Source organism: Mesoplodon bidens, assembly GCF_964165515.1.
Source record: "Mesoplodon bidens genome assembly, chromosome: 9".
Taxonomy (NCBI): domain Eukaryota; kingdom Metazoa; phylum Chordata; class Mammalia; order Artiodactyla; family Ziphiidae; genus Mesoplodon; species Mesoplodon bidens.
Window position 1 is genome coordinate 42118216 of NC_138166.1, and position 23205 is coordinate 42141420.

The window sequence follows — 23205 nt, forward strand, 5'->3', positions numbered from 1 at the left end:
TGTGCTGTACAGTAGGTCTTTGTTGATTATCTATTTTATATATGGTACTATGTATATGTTAATCCCAAACTCCTAATTTATCCCTCACCTTTTTCCTTTGATAACCATAAATGTTTTCTACATCTGGGAGTCTATTTTGTAAATAACTTCATTTGTATCATTTTTTTAGATTTCACATATAAGTGATATCATATGATATTTGTGCTGCAATGAACATTGGGGTGCATGTATCTTTATGGATTATTGTTTTCTCTGGATATATGCCCAGGAATGGTTTTGATGTGCATTTCTCTAATAATTAACTAGCAATATGGAGCCTCTTTTCATGTGCTTCTTGGTCACCTTTATGTCTTCTTTGGAGAAATGTCTTATTTAAATCTTCTGCCCATTCTTTAATTCCGTTGTTGTTGTTGTTTTGGGGGGGTTGTTTGATATTGAGCTGCATGAGCTGTTTGTATATTTTGGAGATGAATTACCTTGTCAGTTGCATTGTTTGCAAATATTTTCTCCCATTCTGTGGGTTGTCTTTTCGTTTTGTTGATGGCTTCCTTTGCTGTGCAAAAGCTTCTAAGTTTCATTAGGTCCCATTTGTTTATTTTTGTTTTTATTTCCATTACTCTAGGAGGTAGATCCAAAAAGATCTTGCTGCGATTTATGTCATAGAGTGTTCTGCCTATGTTTTCCTCTAAGCGTTTTATAGTGTCTGGTCTTACATTTAATCTATTTTGAGTTTATTTTTGTGTATGGTATTTGAGAATGTTCTAATTTCATTCATTTACATATAGCTGTCCGGCTTACCCAGCACCACTTATTGAAGAGACTGTCTTTTCTCCACTGTGTATCCTTGACTCCTTTGTCATACATTAGTTGACCATAGGTGTGTAGGTTTATTTCTGGGCTTTCTATCCTATTCCATTGATGAATATTTTTGTTTTTGTGCCAGTGCCATTACTGGCTTTTTTTCCTATTTTAATTTTTATTAGAGTATAGTTGATTTACAATGTTTTGCTAGTTTCTGCTGTACAGCAAACTGAGTCACTTAAGCATATACATATATCCAATCTTTTTTAGATTCTAGTCCCATATAGGTCAGTACAGAGTACTGAGTTACTGTGCTACACAGTAGGTTCGTATTACTTATCTATTTTATATATAGTAGTGTGTATATGTCAATCCCAATGTCCCAGTTTATCCCCCCCACTTTCCCTCTGGGTAACTGTAAGTTTGTTTACTACATCTGTGACTCTATTTCTGTTTTGTAAATAGGTTCATTTGTACCATTTTTTTAGATTCCACATATAAGCCATATCATATATTCGTCTTTCTCTGACTTACTTCATTCAGTATGACGAATCTCTAGGTCTGTCCATGTCGCTGCAAATCGCATTATTTTGTTCTTTTTATGGCTGGGTCTCTACAGACAGCATATATTCGGGTCTTGGTTTTATATCCATTCGGTCCATCTATGTCTTTTGGTCACAGCATTTAATACAAACCACTTCAGACCTAGGGACACATACAGACTGAAAGTGAAGGGATGGAAAAAGATATTCCATGCAAATGGAAATCAAAATAAAGCTGGAGTAGCAGTACTCATATCAGACAAAATAGACATTAAAATAAAGACTGTTACAAGAGACAAAGAAGGACACTACATAATGATCAAGGGATCAATCCAAGATATAACAATTGTAAATATTTATGCACCCAACATAGGAGCACCTCAATATATAAGGCAAATGCTAACAGCCATAAAAGGGGAAATCAACAGTAACAAAATAATAGTGGAGGACTTTAACACCCCACTTACACCAATGGACAGATCATCCAGACAGAAAATTAATAAGGAAACACAAGCCTTAAATGACACATTAGATCAGACTAGACTTAATTGATATTTATAGGATATTCCATCCTAAAGCAGCAGAATACACTTCCTTCTCAAGTGAACATGAAACATTCTCCAGGACAGACCACATCTTGGGTCACAAATCAAGCCTTGGTAAATTTAAGAAAATTGAAATTTTTCCGACCACACGCTATGAGATTAGAAATCAATTACAGCAAAAAAAAAAAAAAAAAAAAACACTGTAAAAAACAGAAACATGTGGAGGCTAAACAGTATGTTACTAAATAACCAATGAATTACTGAAGAAATCAAAAAATACCTAGAGACAAATGACAATAAAAACACAATGATCCAAAACCTATGGGACACAGCAAAGCAGTTCTAAGAGGAAAGTTTATAGCAATACAGTCTTACCTCAGGAAACAAGAAAAATCTCAAATTAACAACCTAACCTTACACCTAAAGCAACTAGAGAAAGAAGAGCAAACCCAAAGTTAGTAGAAGAAAAGAAATCATAAAGATCAGAGCAGAAATAAATGAAATAGAAACAAAGAAAACAATAGCAAAGATCAATAAAACTAAAAGCCAGTTCTTTGAGAAGATAAACAAAATTGATAAACCATTAGCCAGAGTCATCAAGAAAAAAAGGGAAAAGACTCAGATCAATAAAATTAGAAATGAAAAAGAAGGTAAATGGACACCACAGAAATATACAGGATCATGAGAGGTTACTACAAGCAACTCTATGTCAATAAAATGGACAACCTGGAAGAAATGGACAAATTCTTAGAAAGGTACAATCTCCCAAGACTGAACCAGGAAGAAATAGAAAATATGAGCAGACCAATCACAAGCACTGAAATTGAAACTGTGATGAAAAAACTTCCAACAAACAAAAATCCAGGACCAGATGACTTCACAGGCCAATTCTATCAAACATTTAGAGAAGAGTTAAACCTACACTTCTGAAACTCTTCCAAAAAAATTGCAGAGGAGGGAACACTCCCAAGCTCATTCTACAAGGCCACCATCAGCCTGTTGCAAAAAAAGAAAATTAAGAATTTTCTTAATTCTGTAATAAAATTAAGAAAATTAAATGTAAGACAGAATACTAAAAACTTAGAGGAAAACATAGGCAGAACACTCTGACATAAATCACAGCAAAATCTCTTTTGATCTATCTCCTAGAGTAATGGAAATAAAAACAAAAATAAACAAATGGGACCTAATTAAACTTAGAGGCTTTAGCACAGCAAAGGAACCCATCAACACAATGAAAAGACAACCCACAGAATGGGAGAAAATATTTGCAAACAATGTGACTGACAAGGGATTAATCTCCAAAACTTACAAACAGCTCATGGAGCTCAAAATCAAAAAAACAAGCAAGCGAATCAAAAAATGGGTGGAAGACCTAAATAGACATTTCTCCAAAGAAGACCTACAGATGGCCAGAAGGCACATGAAAAGATGCTCAACATTGTTAAGTATTAGAGAAATGCAAATCAAAACTACAGTGAGATGTCACCTCACACCAGTCAGAATGGCCATCATCAAAAAATCTACAAACAATAAATGCTGGAGAGGGTGTGGAGAAAAGGGAACCCTCCTACCCTCCTGTTGGTGGGATTGTAAATTGGTACAACCACTATGGAGAACAGTATGGAGGTTCCTTAAAAAACTAAGAATAGAGCTACTGTATGACCCAGCAATCCCACTCCTGGGTATATATCCAGAGTAAACTGTGGTTCAAAAGGATACATGCACCTGCTGTTCAATGCAGTGCTGTTGAAAATAGCCAAGACATGGAAGCAAACTAAATGTCCATTGACAGAGGAACAGATAAAGAAGATGTGGTACATATATACAATGGAATATTACTCAGCCATTAAAAAGAATGAAATAATGCCATTTGCAGCAACATGGATGGGCCTAGAGATTATCATACTAAGTGAAATAAGTCAGAGAAAGAGAAATATCATATGATATCACTTATATGCAGAATCTAAAAAAATGATAATAATGAACTTATTTACATAACAGAAACACTCACAGACTTAGAGAATGAACTTATGGTTACCAGGGAGAAAGGCAGGGAGGGACAGATTGGGAGGACAGATTGGGATTGACATGTACACACTACTATAGATAACCAACAAGGACCTACTGTATAGCATAGGGAACTTGGCTCAATATTCTGTAATAACCTAAATGAGAAAATTTGCAAAAGAATGGATACTTGTATGGGTACAACTGAATCACTTTGCTGTATTCCTATAACTAACACATCATAGTTTATCAACTATACTCCAATATAAAATAAAATAAAATAAAGAAATCTGTGGTAAACGATGTGAAGAAAAACTGCAAGATCCCATAGTAGCATAGAACAGGGCAATTCACCATTTTAATTGAAGCAATTACAAATCCAGGAGGAGGCTGGTCTTCTCCTGTAAATTAGAATCTATTCATTTCCATTCCTCTCTTGCTAGTTTTCTCCAATGATGGCTTTTGAAAGCTAGCAGAATGTGCGCTAATAAGCTTTAAAGAGTAGAATACTGAAGTAGGAAATGCATTTCAGACACTTAATGTCTTTGGTAGGCAGAGTGTAGTTTTATTATTACAATGTTTTATATGGTCAAAATATAAAAATATATTTAGTACAAGTCAGTGCCTTGCTGTTATTAAATCTTTGAAGCTTGACATGGATTATTCTGGAGTGATAATTATATAATCCACAGACTACCATTAAAAGATTTATTGAGTTTTGTGTCAAAATACACTATGTCAAGTGATACAAGCACAGAGATAAAGCCTATTAGTAAAAAGGTATATTTTACTTCCATGTAGTTTGCAGTCACTGAGGTGAAGTTACACTACATTAATATTGACAGGAGTTTCTCTATCTTGTTTTTAATAGTTTCCCTTGCATAATTAAAAACTGAGTAAGCCAAAAGTAGCATTTCCTAGGGGATATAAATATTTATAAAACTTTCTTTGACTACTTAAAAAATCTTCTTAGTTTCTTTTTCCTTAGCACTTCCAAAATTTACTAGAATTTTCTTCATTTTAGGATAACATTAGACAGAGTAATAATGACACACTATAGTAAAGGTGTACAAAGATCACTCCACTTTAGTATTATACATGTATTTGTTAGTCAGTAATTCATGTCTTTCCAGGATTTCTTAATCCTGGCACAAGAAGTTTTTTTCATTAATCAGATCTCTAGGTAACTTTGTGCTAACATTAGATATCTTCAGTATAATATAAGGCAATATAAATTATTCATGTGATATGGCTGGAATAATTAAAGTGATAAGAATCCCTTATGGATTTGTGTTTAGCAAAATGTACTGCATCCTCTGAATAATATCACCAAGCAGTCAGTCCTGAAGAATGAATGAGTATATGAGAAAGGTGTATTTCATTAAATCTTCCCTGTTCTGAAAATGGTTGAAGATGAACACATGATATACTATGGCCCAACAATTCCTATATAACTGTAACTATTTTCTTGTTATATACCCAAAAGAAATGCATATATAAGTTCACCAAAAGACTCATACTAAAATGTTCACAGCAGCAGTATTCATAATAGGAAAAATTTACAACTCTCCACATGCCCATCGATAGTAGAATCGAAATGTAAATAGTGGTATATTATAAATAAAGCACAGCAGTAAAAATGAGCAAGTTAGAGCAACATAAATATGTGATGGTTCTCAAAACATAAATCAGTGAAAGAAACCAGACATTAAAAAAGTACATATGGTTCTATTCCATGTATAGCATGAGGAGGGTTTCTGAGATTCTGAGAATGCTCTGTTGCTTGATTTGGAGGTTGGTTACATGGGTATTTAATCAGACTGTGAAAATTCAGCTATCTATGCATTTATGATGTGTCATCATTTTGCATGTATATTACTCTTCAATAAATAATTGAAAAAAGGGAGGAAGTTGACTGAAGATGTAGATCAGAGGGAATTGTGCACATTATTGCCACTACTGCAGCTGCTTGGTTAGCTGTCTCACCTCCACAACTTTGGGAAGAAACAGAAACCAAGCAGCCTTGGACTTCAAGCTCTTTGAAATTTTGAACACCTAGAAGACAAGTCCTATGTATATTTTGATTTTCTTTTAATAGTACCAAGTGCTTAGTAAAACCTTTTATGATGATAATGACAAGAGTGATAGTAGCAGGTTTTAATCAAGTATTGTTGCCACTTAAGAGAAGGGAAATCATGATGGACAAGTTCCTTCAAACCATAGTTTACCTTTGATATCATTAAGCAACACATATGCTATACTCAGTACCATCCACTCAGAAAATAACACTATTAATACAAACTAACAAAACCGCATACAAACTTGCAAATATTAAATACTTATACAAATCTTACAAATATCACGAATGACTGGCATACCTAAAAACATTGCTCAGTCGGGTTAAACATAAAATGATGATCTGGCTGGCTATTCTTTATGGGTATGGGTATAAACTACAAACCTGTGTTTTGCAGGTGACTGTTATTTGAAGGAGTGGTCTTCCTGGAGCCTGTGTCAGCTGACCTGTGTGAATGGTGAGGACCTAGGTTTTGGTGGAATACAGGTCCGTTCCAGGGCGGTGATTATACAAGAGCTAGAGAATCAACATCTGTGCCCAGAACAGATGTTAGAAACAAAATCATGTGATGGTGAGTGCTACCATTCATAAAATCTATTTATTTTAGTCTTGTGTTGATAAACAAAAGTATAAGATATAAAATTTTCTGTTGAATAAGCAAATATGCTAAGATATCCCTTAAAGTTGAGAATTAAGGGTATGATTCTGAATTCTAAATATTTAGAGAAAAAAAGTCTCATCACCCTTCATAAATGAAATATTGTAAAAATATTTCCAAGTTTTATGAGCTAAAGAAGGCTGAGATGATTAGGAGCAAGTTATTTGTACACCTGTAGCAACCCTGATGATGTGTGAATCTAAGAATATCCTTAATTTATTTAAATCAAAATAGAGAAAGAAAAACTACAAAGCAACAGCAAAATGAGATATTTTACTATATTCTTGGAAATTGATAAATCTAAGTATTGGTAAGGATTAGTCTGAATTTGACATACAGCATATATAAAAATACATCTTTATATGTCTGTGTGTATATGTGTACATACACATAGAGCCATGCACCCAATATAAGCAATAGATGACATTCACAAGAACCACAGAGCATTAAAATGTTCTCGTTTGGGAACACAAGAAATCTAAATGAAAAAAAAAGTATTGTTATCTAGTGGAGAATGTCTTGCTCAACAAACAACCCTCTCATTCCTGCTTGTGTTCTGAAGCAACTGAGTATGACATATATTAGCAAATAGGAGCCAAAACAACACCTATATTACTGAAAAGTTGAAGAAGGCTTAGAATGTTGGAGAACAATTCTTAGAATGAAAGCCAATTGAGCTAGATGCCTTAACCCAAGAATTATAGAATTATCCACCTTCTTAGTTAAGTCTTCCCAAATTTACCAACCAGATAAAACATTTCATATTCCTGGGTAGGTAAAGGAGAGAAAGGTCAGAGGTTACAATAAATCCCCAAGAAAAGAAAAAGAATTGTTTACGCTGAAATGACAATGAAGTAAAATTAGGAATCAGTAACAATTGCAAAGAAATTCTCCCCATGCCCACACAGAAGTGAAAACTGAAAGCTACATTTCTAGAGCATTACATATCAAATGTTATGCAAGATGCAGCACAGAAGTACTTAGAAGGTAACTTGAAGCTTTACATTCTTATATAGGAGGGAGAAAAGTTTAATAAGAGCTAGACTTTCGGGCTTCCCTGGTGGCACAGTGGTTGAGAGTCCGCCTGCCGATGCAGGGGACACGGGTTTGTGCCCCGGTCCAGGAAGATCCCACATGCCGCGGAGTGGCTGGGCCTGTGAGCCATGGCTGCTGGGCCTGCGCGTCCAGAGCCTGTGCTCTGCAACAGGAGAGGCCACAACAGTGAGAGGCCCGCGTACCGCAAAAAATAAAAATAAATTTTAAAAAAATTTATAAAAAGAGCTAGACTTTCAACCCAATTTTAAAAAAAAAGGGAAATAGTGTGCACAGTACTGATAAATACAAATTCAATGAGATAGAAAACAAATAAACAAGATAATCAACAAAACCAATAGCTTGTTTTTTTGACCAAACAAAATAGACCACCTCATGCAAAATCAATGAAGAAAAGGACAAAATTACTACTACTAATAAAATAGTGTTTAAAAATATAATTCTATGAAAAAATTTTGCTAATAAATGTAAAAACTTGACAATTTAGAATGTTATTTATCAAGAGTAATAGAGAAGCTAAACCATAGATTCTGCAACTATTAAAAACACAAGTCTATCAAATATTCTCACACATGCACACACACTAAAACCTAAATGGCTTTAATTATGAGTTTTACTAAAATTTAAAGAAACAGACAACTCCCATTTATTGTGAAATCTTAAGAAATAAAACAAAGTTGGGTAGAAAAAAAAGATGATGAAAATTTCCCCAATACAACACCAAAATCATAAAGAAAAATGAAAAACAAAAATTCTTTTAAATCAAAATTTGAATCTTCTACACTGTAAAATAGATCATAAACAAAGTTACGGGACAAGCCACAGACTTAGAAAAGATATTTGTGAAGTCAATTTTAAGGAATTAGTGTCTAGAACAACTATCCTAAATCTTTTCAGCATTCCAAGACAATTTCATATTTGTAAAATTGCTGAGTACCCCAAACTGCCTTTCTCTGTGAGTTATATATATCAAAATTTTTCATATTAAAAAATGACAACTGATGTTTTAAAATATTTGATAATTTATTTAAAACAATCATAAATCAATTTGTTACCATAAATATTTCCTGAAAAATAACTATTTTCCAAAACAAAAAGAAAATAACTTTAATGACAGGCATGGTCTCGTTTTACACTTTTTCAAATCTCTGGCTTAACACCTGGCTTAACAGAAGACAGCTGGCTTCTCTTCTGTGCTTCTGCATTCAGTCTATTGCCATCTTAGTTTAGTTTATGCATATGAAGAAAATCCAGCCTTACTTACCCAGGTGTGTTGTTAAAGGGGAAAATCCTCACACACGTACTCTGAAAGAATGTCAAAGTCTTCCCTGGTCCCTGGACCATAATTTGAGAATTGTTATTCTAGAATAAAAAATTCCCACAACCCAATATGAAAAGGCATAGATTTCAGTAGAAAAAAAGGGGTGGGGGGAGCCAAAAGATATACATAAGCAATTCACAAGAGGAAACCTAAATGCCCCAAAACATTTTTCTCACTGTTTAATAGCTTTGGTAATCAACTACAAGTTAAAAATGACAAGATAGCTTTCCATACCCACAAGACTGACAAGAAATTTAAATCTGGAATTTATAAATGTTTGTGAGGGTTTAGAGTAATAGTAACTCTTATTCAGTGCTGGTGGGTATATAAACTGTCACCTTTTAAAGAAAAGAATGAGCTGTATTTAGTAAAGTTTCAGCTATCCCTACAATGATACCCAGAAATTTCCCTTCTAAATATTTACCTTGAAGAAGCACCAGGAGGCTTGCACAAGACTGACCACTGAGGCACTGTTATAATAGCGTAAGTTGAAAACAACCTAAAAGTCCACCCATAGAGGAAATAGCTAAATAAATTGTAGTAGATAGTACCATGGAATTCTATGTAGCAGTTAAAATAAATTGACTATGTCTGCATTAAAAAAATCACATAGAAATATTTCATTTATAACATTTTATGTTACATATAACATTGACTATTAAGTTTCAAAAAGATGTATGTATCATATGTATCAGTATGATACTTAAAAATTTTTAAGACTGCCTAAAGGTCTTCCCTGGTGGCACGGTGGTTAAGAATCCGCCTGTCAATGCAGGGGATATGGGTTCGACCCCTGGGGTTTGGGAAGGTCCCACATGCTACGGAGCAGCTAAGCCCATGTGCCACAACTACTGAGCCCACGCTCTGCAACTACTGAAGCCCACGTGCCTAGAGCCTGTGCTCTGCAACAAGAGAAGCCCGTGCACTGCAACGAAGAGTAGCCCGTTTACCACAACTAGAGAAAGCCCACATGCAGCAACGAAGACCCAACACAGACCAAAAAAAAAAACAAAAAACCCCAAAACCTAAAAATAATTCTATAAATCATTTATAGGTTGTATATATTTATACTTACATTCTATTTATATTAAAAGAATAAAAAACGTGTCACAGAAATGCATGTATCTACTTCAGAAGACTGGGTATTCCTGGAGAAACAAGGAGGGAGATCAGATCAGGAAGCAATGTAATAGAACATCAAGTTTATTTGTTACTTTTTTTACTCATCAACAACCAAAAGAAACTAAAGCAAATATGACTAAATGGTAATATTAGTTAAAATTGAATGATGGGTAATTGAATATTTTAAAAATTATTCTCTGTCCTTGTCTGTATGTTGGATATTTTATAATACTTCAAATAAACATAAAATTAAATTGAAAATCCAGGTTCACATTAGATAGTATGAGAGCAGACATGGAAAATTAGTTGGAATTTAGGTATGTATCTGGAATTTTGTAACATTTATATGGCAACTTCTGGATAATAACTTGACATTTGAATCATTCAGGATGGACTTCTCATCCCTTTCCAATTGTTTATAAATATTTTATTAATACCCTATCTCCATGATTGTTCCGCTGGCCTACAGAATGCCTCTGTTAATGTTTATTGTGTTCCTGCAGATGGACAGTGTTACGAGTATAAATGGATGGCTAGTGCTTGGAAGGGCTCTTCCCGAACAGTCTGGTGTCAAAGATCAGATGGTATAAATGTAACAGGTAAACCTCCCATTTCTTTGTTCTTTGAAAGTCTTCCTGTAACATGCATGTAATTGGTTAAAGAAAATAATTAAGAAAACAAAGATATTCTTTCAGTATTCCACACGTGGTTGGGTTCACGACACCTGAGCTGTGCACCTAATGACCAATGACAAATTATTTTACTGTTTAATGTTTCAATTAAATTCTCCCTCACCCAGCCATTTTAGACATTGCTGCTATAATTTAATTAAAATACTAATTCTAATAAATGATTATAAGTAAATAATTCTCAGATTGTTTCTCCTAGAAATCTTATATATTAATAACTTACTTCTTACATGTAAGAAAGTCAATATTCTATTGACTCTGTTTCTGTGCCTTAAAGGCAATATACATGCAGTCCAAAAATATTGCCACGAGAATATGATTACACAAATCCAAATATTTTGCTTAAATTCAGAAATCTATGATTTATAGTTTTTTATTAATTAATATAGAAGAGCTATTGGTAAAACTCAAGCCCAGAGCATATGAGTAGCCAATCTACCTACTGTGTCCCAAGTCAAAAATCATTGTACATTGAAAGAAGAAATCCAAATGAAGACTTTTTTTGAATTTGCTTTGACCCAAATATACCCCCAAGAACTACTCTAATCTACAGTTACTGAAGTTTCCTTATCTGAGTCCAGTAAATGCAAGGGATCCCAAAGACCCTTTGAAGAGGGAAGAAAATTGGCTCCAGAGATGGAGTGAACCACCCTGCAAATTTTCTACAAAGAAACCAAGGTCAGAACAGAGCCTCAGCCTCAAGCCCATGGACCCAAAATCTATTGTCTCTCCTTAAACAATGTATTTGTAGAGATCTAATCTACAGGAATCTCCATAGCATAGCAGCAGCCTGAGTATTGACAGTTAACTGTTCAGGGGGACCTGCTGACTTGCTGCCATTGCTTTGACCCTCTGGCAGGAAGAAAAAGTAATGTGCATTTTGTTGCCTCTGAGTAATGTCCATTTATAAATTTAACTGTAATATCTACAGTAAGATGATAGGAGCAGGGGGTCGATATGCTTTTTGGAAAGCATAAATTTTTATATTGAATTTTAAATTACCTGGATTTATTGAAACCTAATTACTCATTTCCTCCTTATGAAAGCTAGAGCAGGATGTCAGATTGTATTCTTGTGAAGATAAGATTTTATACATGAGAAATCTGTGTTAAGAAACACTTGATAATAGCAACTCCCAGTGGATACATCTATAACAAAGAAAAGACACCTACCAAGAAACCCTTTGCTCTCTCACACTATTATTTTCTGGAAGAAAAATCTGTTCCAAGCACACCACTCTCAGAGGCAACAGGGGGAGACAGAGTTCTGGGAAGAGAAGCATAGGCTTTCTGAACCCAAAGGCATTATAGAGGTGGTCCACGCAACTCAGGTGTTGAAAATGAATGTCTACATTCTTCTTTAAACTATTCAGAGGGTATTTTACAGCTTCCCCAGAGGATCCTATTAGTTTTCAGTGTTTTTTTTCCAAATATGGATGCAAATAATAGTTGTCTGCCTTTTCTTCTACGTGTTAAAAGCTCTTTTCACACTGAAATTGGGGCTATTCCCCAATGCAAAGGTAAGTCAAATTTTAAAAGACTTACTTACCTGTAGAAATCATATTTTCTATTTCTTTTCCATATAAGTAAAGTATCCCATGTATTTATTCCCTTCTAATGCTGTTTTATACCCCCCCCAAAAAGGTGTAAATGATTGACTTGTAATAAACTCTGTATGCATTCTTCTTCCATCTTTTAGGAGAGATGAGATTCTTTATGAGAAATAGACAAGCATGTAAAGTATATTATCTGCCTTGATTGATTGCTTTAATTTTATGAATAGTTGTCCTTATAAGAAACTCAAGATGCTGTTTTACTTTGTCTTCATATGTTTAATGATGATAACTTCAATATGGCCATGTAACTGCAACTGCCTTGCAAGGACTAACTGCTTTACCATAACAATTTTTCTGTGAATATTTTGTTTATAATATATAGAGAGAAGGCAAGGAATTAATAGGCACCTTTGATTAGATTCCACAGGATCATCAACTCCACAAATAAAGGAAAAATTTTGCTTTGCTAAATTCTAAGTTGAACAAGTATGGTTTGAAATGATCAGTTCTTTCCATGCCACCAATACTGTTTCTTTATGACACCTATTCTTGTCTTGAAACTTCATTATAACAGCTTCAGCACACCTGGTACTGTACTTGAAGGAAGAGAGAAGAGGACTAAACAGAGAGCTGCAATGTCAAGTTAAAACAGTAGTGCAGACATACACTTAGTAGCTGCCTTTCTTTTCTTATACCCCCAAAATATCCTGAATTAGTGATTTTCTCAAAAAGAAATATATATTATAAAAAATACATATACAAGATAGTCACATGAATTAAAGGGACATCTTAACATGAAAACTACTTATTTGAATAACCAAGAAAGAATTTTAAAAGAATATTAAATCTGCTTTTTAGTGCTGGACTTGGTCTCAGAAACTATGATAAATAGCTTGCAGGCAATTAGTGTTTTCAAAGTAGCAACTATAAAATCATCCATTCAACAGGTGCTTATTGAGCACCTGCTGAGTGGCAGGTACTATGCTGTCTCCTCTGAATAAGAAGAGCCTCAAGATCTTAAAGTGGTCAAGGTCAACCAAATATTTCAGTCAGCTGCCCTCAGAAAAGCCTGTGGGATTCCCAAGGTGGTTCAGGATTCAAAGACAAGTCTACAACAATGATGTATTTTTAATCATTGCAAGAGATGCTACTTGTCAAAATATGATTTGCAAGAGATGCTACTTGTCAAAATATGATTTTCTGTTCTGCAGGGGGCTGCTTGGTGGTGCGCCAGCCTGATGCTGACAGGTCTTGTAATCCACCGTGTAGTCAACCCCACTCGTACTGTAGCGAGGTATGTGTGAATTCATTAGAGTAGGCAAGCCAGCTTCATCATTTGTCACCCCACTGCCTCTGGTACAATCCATTCCCCAACCCCCAAAAAGCATGTCTTGAGGCATAAAAATTCTATTTGGGGACCTCTCCTTTATCACTATAAACAATTCTGAATGCACTTGCTTCTACTGTTAGAATAAGTTTGTAAAGGGACAAAAAGTGTGTTCTTTTTTACATAGTTATGACAGAAATTACATGAAGTAAATTCCCAGAACAATATTTCTTTAAAGCCTGCTCTTCAAGTCAGGTCTGTTATGCTTACAAAGATTACCTTGCATGTACAGGATAAGTCTTGTTCTCCTGCAGACAAGGATATGCAGTTGTGAAGAAGGGTACACTGAAGTCATGTCTTCCAATGGTACACTTGAGCAATGCACACTTATCCCCGTGGTGGTGATACCCACTGTGGAGGACAAAAGAGGAGATGTGAAAACCAGTCGGGCAGTACATCCAACCCAACCCTCCAGTAACCCAGCAGGACGGGGAAGGACCTGGTTTCTACAGCCATTTGGGCCAGGTGAAGTGACGAGACAGTGTTGATGTAGAATTCTTTAGCTATATATTTAACCAATGCCAAAGGATTAAAAAAATGAGCAAGCATTTTCATATGAGTTAATTATTTTATGTATAGTCATTTATGTTGATACTGCCATATATTATTATAATTTTCTACTATTATGAAAACACTCATGCTGAAATTTCAGAAAAATGAGTACTTCTGAGAAAAATTTTAGGATTGATATTATTTATTTTAATTTCAGTCCTAAATTTAGAAGTATTATTATTTTCACATTGAACAAAGAAATCTAACAATGAAAATATTAGGAAAAAAGTGTTGTCATTCAGAACTCAAACAAATAAAACTATAAAGACATTAAAGAATTTTCCATTTCACCACAGAGTGTTAAATATTTGAACCTTAAATAGGAAGATCAGCAATGCAGGAGATACTTGGCAGCCAGACCAATTTCTACCAGCCCTTAGAGTTGGCATACTCAAATACTCAGAATCTATACTAGCACCAGATAAACGGGGGCAGGGATGGAGCCTTCCTGTCTAGATGGGACAATCTAAACTTGGAGACTGACCAGACACCTGTCATATTCAAGAGACAGCTCGTAATATATCTAGTAATGGACTTGAAGCCCATACAGACAAAAGCTTGAAGCCTCATCAGATGCTATCCTTACTCTGTACATTTTCTCTCTTCAGTTGATTCAACCATATGCTTAGTCCTAGAACTAAGCTGGTGCTTAAAAATGTGCTGCAAGAGCTATATGGTAACTAAGATCATGACACTTTTTCTCACACCCTAGAGGGTGACTAGTTCATGACCGAAGGAAATCTCCAGGCAAAGCCAGGCATAAACTACTTCCTGACTCCGTTAGAAACATGAGAAAGGAAGGAAGTGATTTGCATAGCCAGCACATCTCTATTTTTAATGCATTTAGTCAACACTTTCCCTTACTGGTGAATCACTATTGGGATTTTTTTTAAAGTATGTTCAATATTTGGGTGATTCATATTTAACCACATCATCCCTGCCTTGATTAGGTTTCGAGCTGAAAATAAAATTTATTTTGTAAAGCTGACCTGTTTCTGTAAGCACGGGAAACTCTTCCTCTCAGTGTCCAGGACAACAGACCAGCAAATGGCCATTTGCAGTCTTGACCCTGACCAAAAATCCAAGCAGATCTCCGCACATCAAAACTGATTTTTAAAGAGAGAATATTATTATTGTCATTTTTCATTTAATATATAGTTTTCCTAAAGTGAACATTTTAATATATTAAAAAGGTACATGTTTAAGAACATACAATTAAACCTTGCTCTTGGTTTATGAAAAACCCAAAAATATTTGTTGAATTTCTCTCAGGGCAAATAAACCCAATAGAGCTCTTTTGATTTTGAACCCAGACTCAAATTTTTTAAATCTTTAGAATTGAGGGAAAAAAAAAAAGGGTATTTAGAATATTAACTTAGTTTATTTCCAGCAAGTGAACCCCTAATTGATCCAGCTCTAGGCAAAAAAAAAAAAATTCATAGTACTAATTTGCTTTTGATGCCTTCCAAATATTGGATAAACCAGAGTCTCTGTGGGGTCAGTTTGCCCAATCTATAATTTTAATTCTAAAATCATATGTTTAGCTGTATGTGTGCAACAGAAAATATATGTTGGTGTGAGGATCAAGTTAAGTTAGGCAAAGTCATTAATAGTATCACTCGTTTGAAGTTTATTCAGAATATAAAACTGAGAAGTTCAAAGAGAATGAGACCAGAAAACCAAATTTTAAAAGTTCCTGTCATAAAACTGGAAAAAAAGAAAAATTCCTGTCCTGATTCCATACAATAGAAAAGGTAGAAAAAAGTTAGAGATCCATGTATATGTTAATCAGACTTGGCTGTTTTTACAAATGATATTGTCAAATCAGTTTTAAAGCATGCTCTAAGTATAAACTAGATAAAGGATTATTAATTCCAAAAATGTTAAATATATTTACTATCAATTCATCTGGAAAAAATATTTAAATGAAAAAGTTTACATTGAGATACCTGTCAGCATTAACTCAAAGTTGTAGGACTTTCTTGAAATTGCATTATTTTTTTCTTCTCTTCTCACAATTGCCATTCTAAAGATAGAATGAAAATCAGAAGTATTTATATTAGCATTACACATATATTGGGTTTAAAAGAAAATTCAGATAAGCAGCAGAAATGTAGACCTGTTAACTTGAAATCTGAACTTGAATTCAAACTTCATTGCTTTTCAATTCAATTTTCATTGATAATTTATCTTTAATGAAGGACCATCTAACTCACTATAGCAGCTTTGCATTAATCATTAATTATGCCTAAGCAATAATTCATTTTGAGTTTTGAAAGGACTTGGTCATATGTGACTGGTCATTGGTTGTAGTTAAAGACTGTCATATATATACCAGACTAATGTAAATTAATGACTAATATCCATTCTTCTTAGATGGGAGACTAAAGACCTGGGTTTATGGTGTAGCAGCTGGGGCATTTGTGTTACTCATCTTCATTGTCTCCATGATCTATCTAGCTTGGTGAGTGTTTAAATATTTCAAAATCTAAGGGGATCTCTATTTCAGAGGAAACACTTTCAACTGGCCATAACCAAGAACAGCAATCTAATGTCTCAAATAAATATTCCACATTAGTGTTCATCTGAATTTCTGAATAAGCATGGCTTTAGTCTTAGATAGTCTAAAAACTACCAAATCTGAGCCATTTAATTTCTGAAGATGAGCCAGAGCTGCCCGAGGTCATCTTCTCAAGTATGTTCTCCTTGGTTCTATAAGCAAACATTACTTTGTATACTTATGAACTGTAGATTTTTATATTGAATTACTACTGAGGAAGATATTATGGTAATACCCAATTCAGCTATCTCTTAAAACATGTATTAATTACAAATTGTGTTACTTATAAAAGCTTATGGACAAATATAAATGATTATACTATAACATTATTTCCATTGTTAGTACTAGAGGAATTCCATTTAAACAATTCATCTTTTATAGGATAATAAAATATTTGAAGTCAAATTTATTCAGAGCACAAAACAGAGAAATTAAAAAACCAGAAAATCAAATTTTAAGGTTGAGTTTAGGCAGTGTAGGCAATTAAGCAATTTAGGTTTATCAATGTTTCCAGTTTTTTCATTTAAAACAATAAAAATTGCAATTGAATATTGACTTTCTTTCTCCCAATTTTAATGATTTTTTTTCTTTACAGCAAAAAGCCAAAGAAACCCCAAAGAAGGCAAAACAACCGACTGAAACCTTTAACCTTAGCCTATGATGGAGATGCAGACATGTAAACCATAACTTATCCTGCAACAACCAGTCTCAGCTTTCTACCTTTGCTGTAGATATCCAGAGGCCACAAAGCTATTCAAACTGTATGGATTAAAATACATTGTAACTTCTTAAAAGATCATCATTAAGAGTGAGAATCACAGTGCCACTGGAGATATCAAGATGGTACCACTTACATAGAAACCATCAGCCTTGAGAATTCTAGGAGATTTAGTTGAATACATGCTGCATTCTGAGAAGTTTTATGTGATCTTTCTGAAATCTACCAACTGATAATTCACTTTCATCTCTAAAATATGGTGGTGGGATTGGCCAGTTAGGATGCCTGATGCAAGCCTCTGTCTGCAGTTAACCATAGTAACATTTTCGCATGAAGAGTTTATACCAAGATCTCTACACTACTATAGTCAAACATAACAACATGTATACTCAATTGATGATACACATTATGTCAGATTCTGTACTTGTTAATAAGCAATTTTAATGGTGAATAAAGATAAACTCTAAACTGAGCAGAAAACCCACTGAATAAATTCAGCATCCTGTTGATTGATGCTAGTTTCATTGACCTGCATTTCAGAGGCAAAGACCCTTTTATAAGACTTAATTCTTGTCTCTCTCCAAACTACAAATGCTGGACAGGTACTAGTACCTTAGAAGAGTCCTCAAGTTCAGTACTTTATAGTGGTTATTGTCTGGAAAACTAATTTGCTTGTGTTAATACAGTATGTTTCTACTTTCTCTAATTTTCAAACTGGTTGCCTGCATCTTTTTTGCTATATGGAAGGCACATTTTTGCACTATATTAGTGCAGCATGATAGGCACTTAACCAGTATTGCCATAGAAACTGCCTCTTTTCATATGGGATGAAGACATCTGTGCTCAGAGTGTCATGGAGACATTTACAAGTTCTTGTGTCCTAAAGAGAGTAAAGTTCAGTTGGGATGGCGACAGGATGGAATTAGCTATTACATCTGCTACACACACTCTTCCTCATCACTGCAGCCATTGTGAAATCAACAACATGGCGGTAATTTAAGTGTTTAAATCCCGAACTCACTAACCCTCCAAAAGATGGATCCCTCTAGTTGGTTTTTAATTGTACTTTGAAGGCTGTTTATGACTAGATTTTTATACTTGTTATCTTTGTTAAAAAAAGAAAAGAAAAGAAAAAAAGGAGCTGGTTGTCTTTTTAATTTTGAGCAGATGGAAAAAATGTGTTTGTGGTTTTTGTAACTAAAAGAAATCAAAATTGTGTGTTGATTTTTTTCTTTCTCCCTGATTTGTTTTCCTAGTTTCAGATGGAATGTATTTCAAAATCCATTGTTTTGTCTTTCTCACCAGTAAAATTTGAAGTGAGTCTTTTTAATGTATGATATCAAAAACTAGAATTTTTAAAATAGAAGAATACATATTTTGTCCAGGGCTTCATTAAATATCTAGACCAAGGGTGGCACACTTTTTCTGTAAAAGGTCAGATGGTAAAGATTTTCAGCCAGGTCTATGTTGCAACTTCTCCATTCTGCCGTTGTGAGAACACAGCCATAGACAATATACACAGTACAGTACATAAAAGAATGAGCATGGATGTTTTCCAAAAAAACTTCCTTTAAAAGAAGTCAGCAGGCCACATTTGTTGTGGTTTGCTGGTCCCTGGTCTAGAAGCTTTTTCAGTGCTAACTCACTCTCCATTGTGTCATCTTGAGCTTTCATTCATTTACCCTTAGACTGCGATCAGTGTTTAATTTCAGAAATGAAAAACAGTCATTCAACTTATCACTGTATTGGAAGTAGCTATATTTTTCACAGATGTAGCCCAGGGAATGGCACAGTAAAATGATATCTAACTCGGCTGGTTTCTTTTGTATGAAAGGAAAATTCAAAAGGTGCCATTAAAAAGCGATACCATTTTCCAGGTAACATTTATTGCGACAACCTTTGGGAGACGGAAGGACGTTAGGTTTTCAGGTCTTTAAAAAATAGCATCACAAGCTATTCTATCTTAAACATAGCTGTGTTGCTATACAAATGGTTTGGACTAGAAGGTATCTTACCTTCATACTAGAGTTTGAACTCCCCCTACTGTTTGCTAGTGTATTTGCAAAGATTACAAAAGATAGATTGGAATGTCGTTGTCCCTCAAATAAACAGATTTCTACATATTTCGATAAGCATTAAATGTGGTAAGCACTAATTCCTTATTCAACATTCACTGTATTAAGCAACATGTAAATCATTTCTAAGCAAACAGGATGTCAGGAAAATGAGAATTTTACCTTAAACCAAGGATTTAAACAAGGAAAAGCATAAAAACAAATTCCATTTCATCTGTCTTATTAAAGAGGAAGACAAAAATAATATTGTCACCCTAAAACTGTGATTGTCAATATATGTACTCAGGGGTCTTCCAGATATCCTCAAGTTGATCTCTTTGAATAAAATGAACTCCATTTGTCCAAAATGGTTGAGAAATAGTCCGTTGCAGTTACTTGAAGAGTTTCACTGACAGTCTTATGAAATGCGTGCCATACCCAATACCCTTGAAATTGTTGACTAGAATAAAATATTGTTGCTACTAATGCTATACTTACGATCATTTAAAAGTCATTAATTCAGAAAGCAGATCAGTATCATCCTACCTATATTGTTAAAATTAAATGAGTAGATCAACATTATAAAATGTCATGAAAATACAAGATGATTTTATTCATAAATTGATTACCTTTTACAGATATGAAGGAAACTAGGTTCAATGTGATCTAACACTAGGGAGCATACTGGAAGTTCATCATTAGGATAAGTAAATACTGGATGGCCTCTTGTCAGAAAGGTACAAAGAGGAGAATGTAGCTAGCTAGCTGACTATTTTGGACAAATGAAGGTTACTATATTCATGTTTATAACATGAAAATGACCTTATTTTTGTTCCTGGCATGAGTCAATAATGAGTTAAGTACTTTACTGGAATTTCATCAAAACCTTATTCCTCCTGTTCATTCTAAGAATTCAGGAGGGCAATATAGTAGTAACTTGTCTATTGACACTTTTGCCTTACCAAAATGGTCTGTGAGCCCACAAAGATTAATAATTACTGTTCTGTAAGTATGAAGGTTTGCTTGGTTTTAAAAAAAGAAATGAAAAATATTGACACAGTATTATGCTATTTTGTTGGACTGTTTCCATTTAAATGACATAGAAGTGGCTTAACTGATCTCTATTGAAAGAGGGTGGTTTGCTCATTCATCAATATCTAATCTAGGAAATTGACCACAATCCTTATTTCAAAGCCTTTTTGAGGACTCTGGTGTAGCTTAAAGCTAATTTAAAAAGGAGTGCATAAAAGCATGTTTTTAATTATAACAAAGCACAAGTACCTATAACAAGACAAATGTTTATTGAATTATCACGTGTCAGACACTCTGCTAGGCACTGTAAAATATTAGTAATGGCTTTTGTTTACATATATATCTAAGACATTCAAACAAGGAAAAATGCTTAATGAGTGAAAATGACACACACATCACCCTTCACTCCAGATTTAGTGATCAACATGGTTAGTATTTTTCCTTATGTAATGTCCATGTCTCGGGCCATGCTGGCAGGCTTTGGCTATATGGCTCCTCTACCCTCAGGCAGGTGGCAGTGGTCATAGTGGCAAGTAACACCTCTCAATTTTTTTTTTAACCTCCTCTAATTCCCTGTATATCCTTCTCCTTTATGATGATGTTCAGTGCCTGGTCTCTGTCTACTCTGCTCTCTTATCAACAACTAATCTTGTCTGCTTCCCTGAGAACCACCTTCTGCTAAACATGCCTACATTTTTAATAAGAAAAAAAAGCGGTGAATACTTATATGTCTTTCCTATTGGAGTCAAAGTGTCATTTAGAGTGTGAACAGGTTGATTTAAACAGAATGTACTGGTCAAAGACATGAGTAAAAAAGAAAGAAAAGCTGTGGAGGACATGCCAAAAAAAAATAGACGTTTCCTGTAAAAATGTCAATTCCTACCTTAGATTTAGTCCTACCCAGGACTATCCCCCTCCACCAATCTTCCCCTCGTGCCTTTGTCCACGTGCTAGTGTACAAGACAGCAAGGGAGGCCTGCACCTTTCAAAACTTACAGAAAGAAGAAGAGCCTATTCTTAGGCTGAATCAAGGTTTGAACAGATTTGCAAAAATCAGGCTTCCCAAATGATCCAGGGTCTCACTATTTGTAAAAATATTACCAAATTCAAATATGTTTCTTGTTCTATTTCCACTCTAAGCTTGAGGGTATTGAAAGGAGAGCAGTCCATGAACTGATCTGTGAGGAATCACGTCAGACAGTGATCTTTCCTGGGTCTAATTAAGATGTGAGAACTGAAACGTCTGCCTGTCCCTTCTGGTCCTGCCCTCAGGTGGCTGGGAGTGTAGAGCAGGATTTCAGGTGTCTGAAACTGGAGTGTAGGCCCAGCAGACATGACTCTTTATAAAAAGGATGTTTTCCAGTGTGATATAATTCTGTATTTAGCAGGGAAACTGAGAAATGGTTATGTCTACATTATGAAATGAGTAAAACAAATGCTAAATGGATAGAGTTAATTTTGTAGTTTTATGTTTTCGTGCTTCTACCAAGGCAGATCTTAAAATGGCAGTTATATGAAGACATTTAGCTTGTGAGAGTCATGTTCCAGTGATCAAAAACCTCTAGTCTATTTAAACTATCACTGGGTGTCAGTCTTGTGTTTTATAGATTTTTTTTTTTAAACAGTACTTTCTAGATTACCTACTTTGAACCCTCAGCGAGCTTTTCCCAACTATTTTTCAGGACTCTATTTATGTTTATTTTTTCAAAGGAAACATTAAGATTTCCTTCCTGATACTTTTTCCTGCCTATTTCTAGTACAAAGATTTGAAGCATCAGTATGTCTTTGTAAAATATAACTTTATTAAATTTGCAATGTCTTTCTATAAATTATAATCCCCTAAATATGTTTTCTGGTTAATTTAATTACCTGAGTATTTATTAATATTTTGTTTAAGGAGGCAGCTGTCTAACAAGTTTTTGTTAATATTACTTTGTAAATTGTGTAATGTAATTTATTTTAAATTATGTACATTTTTTTAACGCACAAAATGTCTATGTACAATTAACTACAGATTTGCAAATAATGTCACTAAGCTTTATTCAGTTAATATACATGGCATGTGAAGATGTAATATGCTTTTTTACATTTTCATATGGGTTATTTGTAAATAACTATGTTGGTGATAAACATAAACACGGAAATCATTTTCATTCTACTCGTGTACCTGTGTTTTAATTTGCACCATTTGCTGCTCAAATGTGTGGTAAATTTTTTTTCAGTGGAAAACCAAATCTTTTTACTACTGTACTGCGCTTTCCTGGGTCTTTTTTTTTTTTAACAATTCCAATTTAGAAAGTTTGAGAGATGCAAACCTTTACTTTAAAAGTCTGCAGAGGCCACAGATTAATCATCCTGGACAAAGGAACTCTTGGTTTCCAGTAAATTAAAAAAGACTAAATAGCAGAGGATCATAAGATACTCTAGAACACGGTGCAGCTGTTTTTTCCCCCTCAGTCAGAAGGCAAGCCTCTCCCTGTCCATTTTCCCTATGTCTACCAGTAAAAGACCAATCCTAAAAAAACAAGG

General features: G+C 34.4%; 1 protein-coding gene across 1 annotated transcript in view; it reads left to right on the forward strand.

The window, feature by feature from the left end:
- The window catches only part of THSD7A (thrombospondin type 1 domain containing 7A), a 451454-nt gene extending 428635 nt beyond the window's left edge, over positions 1–22819 (forward strand). Inside the window, exons 22-27 of the mRNA XM_081244020.1 lie at positions 6373–6546; positions 10633–10728; positions 13585–13667; positions 14015–14225; positions 16689–16776; positions 17468–22819. Of these exons, the coding sequence (XP_081100146.1) occupies positions 6373–6546; positions 10633–10728; positions 13585–13667; positions 14015–14225; positions 16689–16776; positions 17468–17552 (737 nt within the window). The 3' untranslated portion in view covers positions 17553–22819. The remainder of the gene's footprint in view (positions 1–6372; positions 6547–10632; positions 10729–13584; positions 13668–14014; positions 14226–16688; positions 16777–17467) is intronic.
- Positions 22820–23205: the final 386 nt, after the last annotated feature.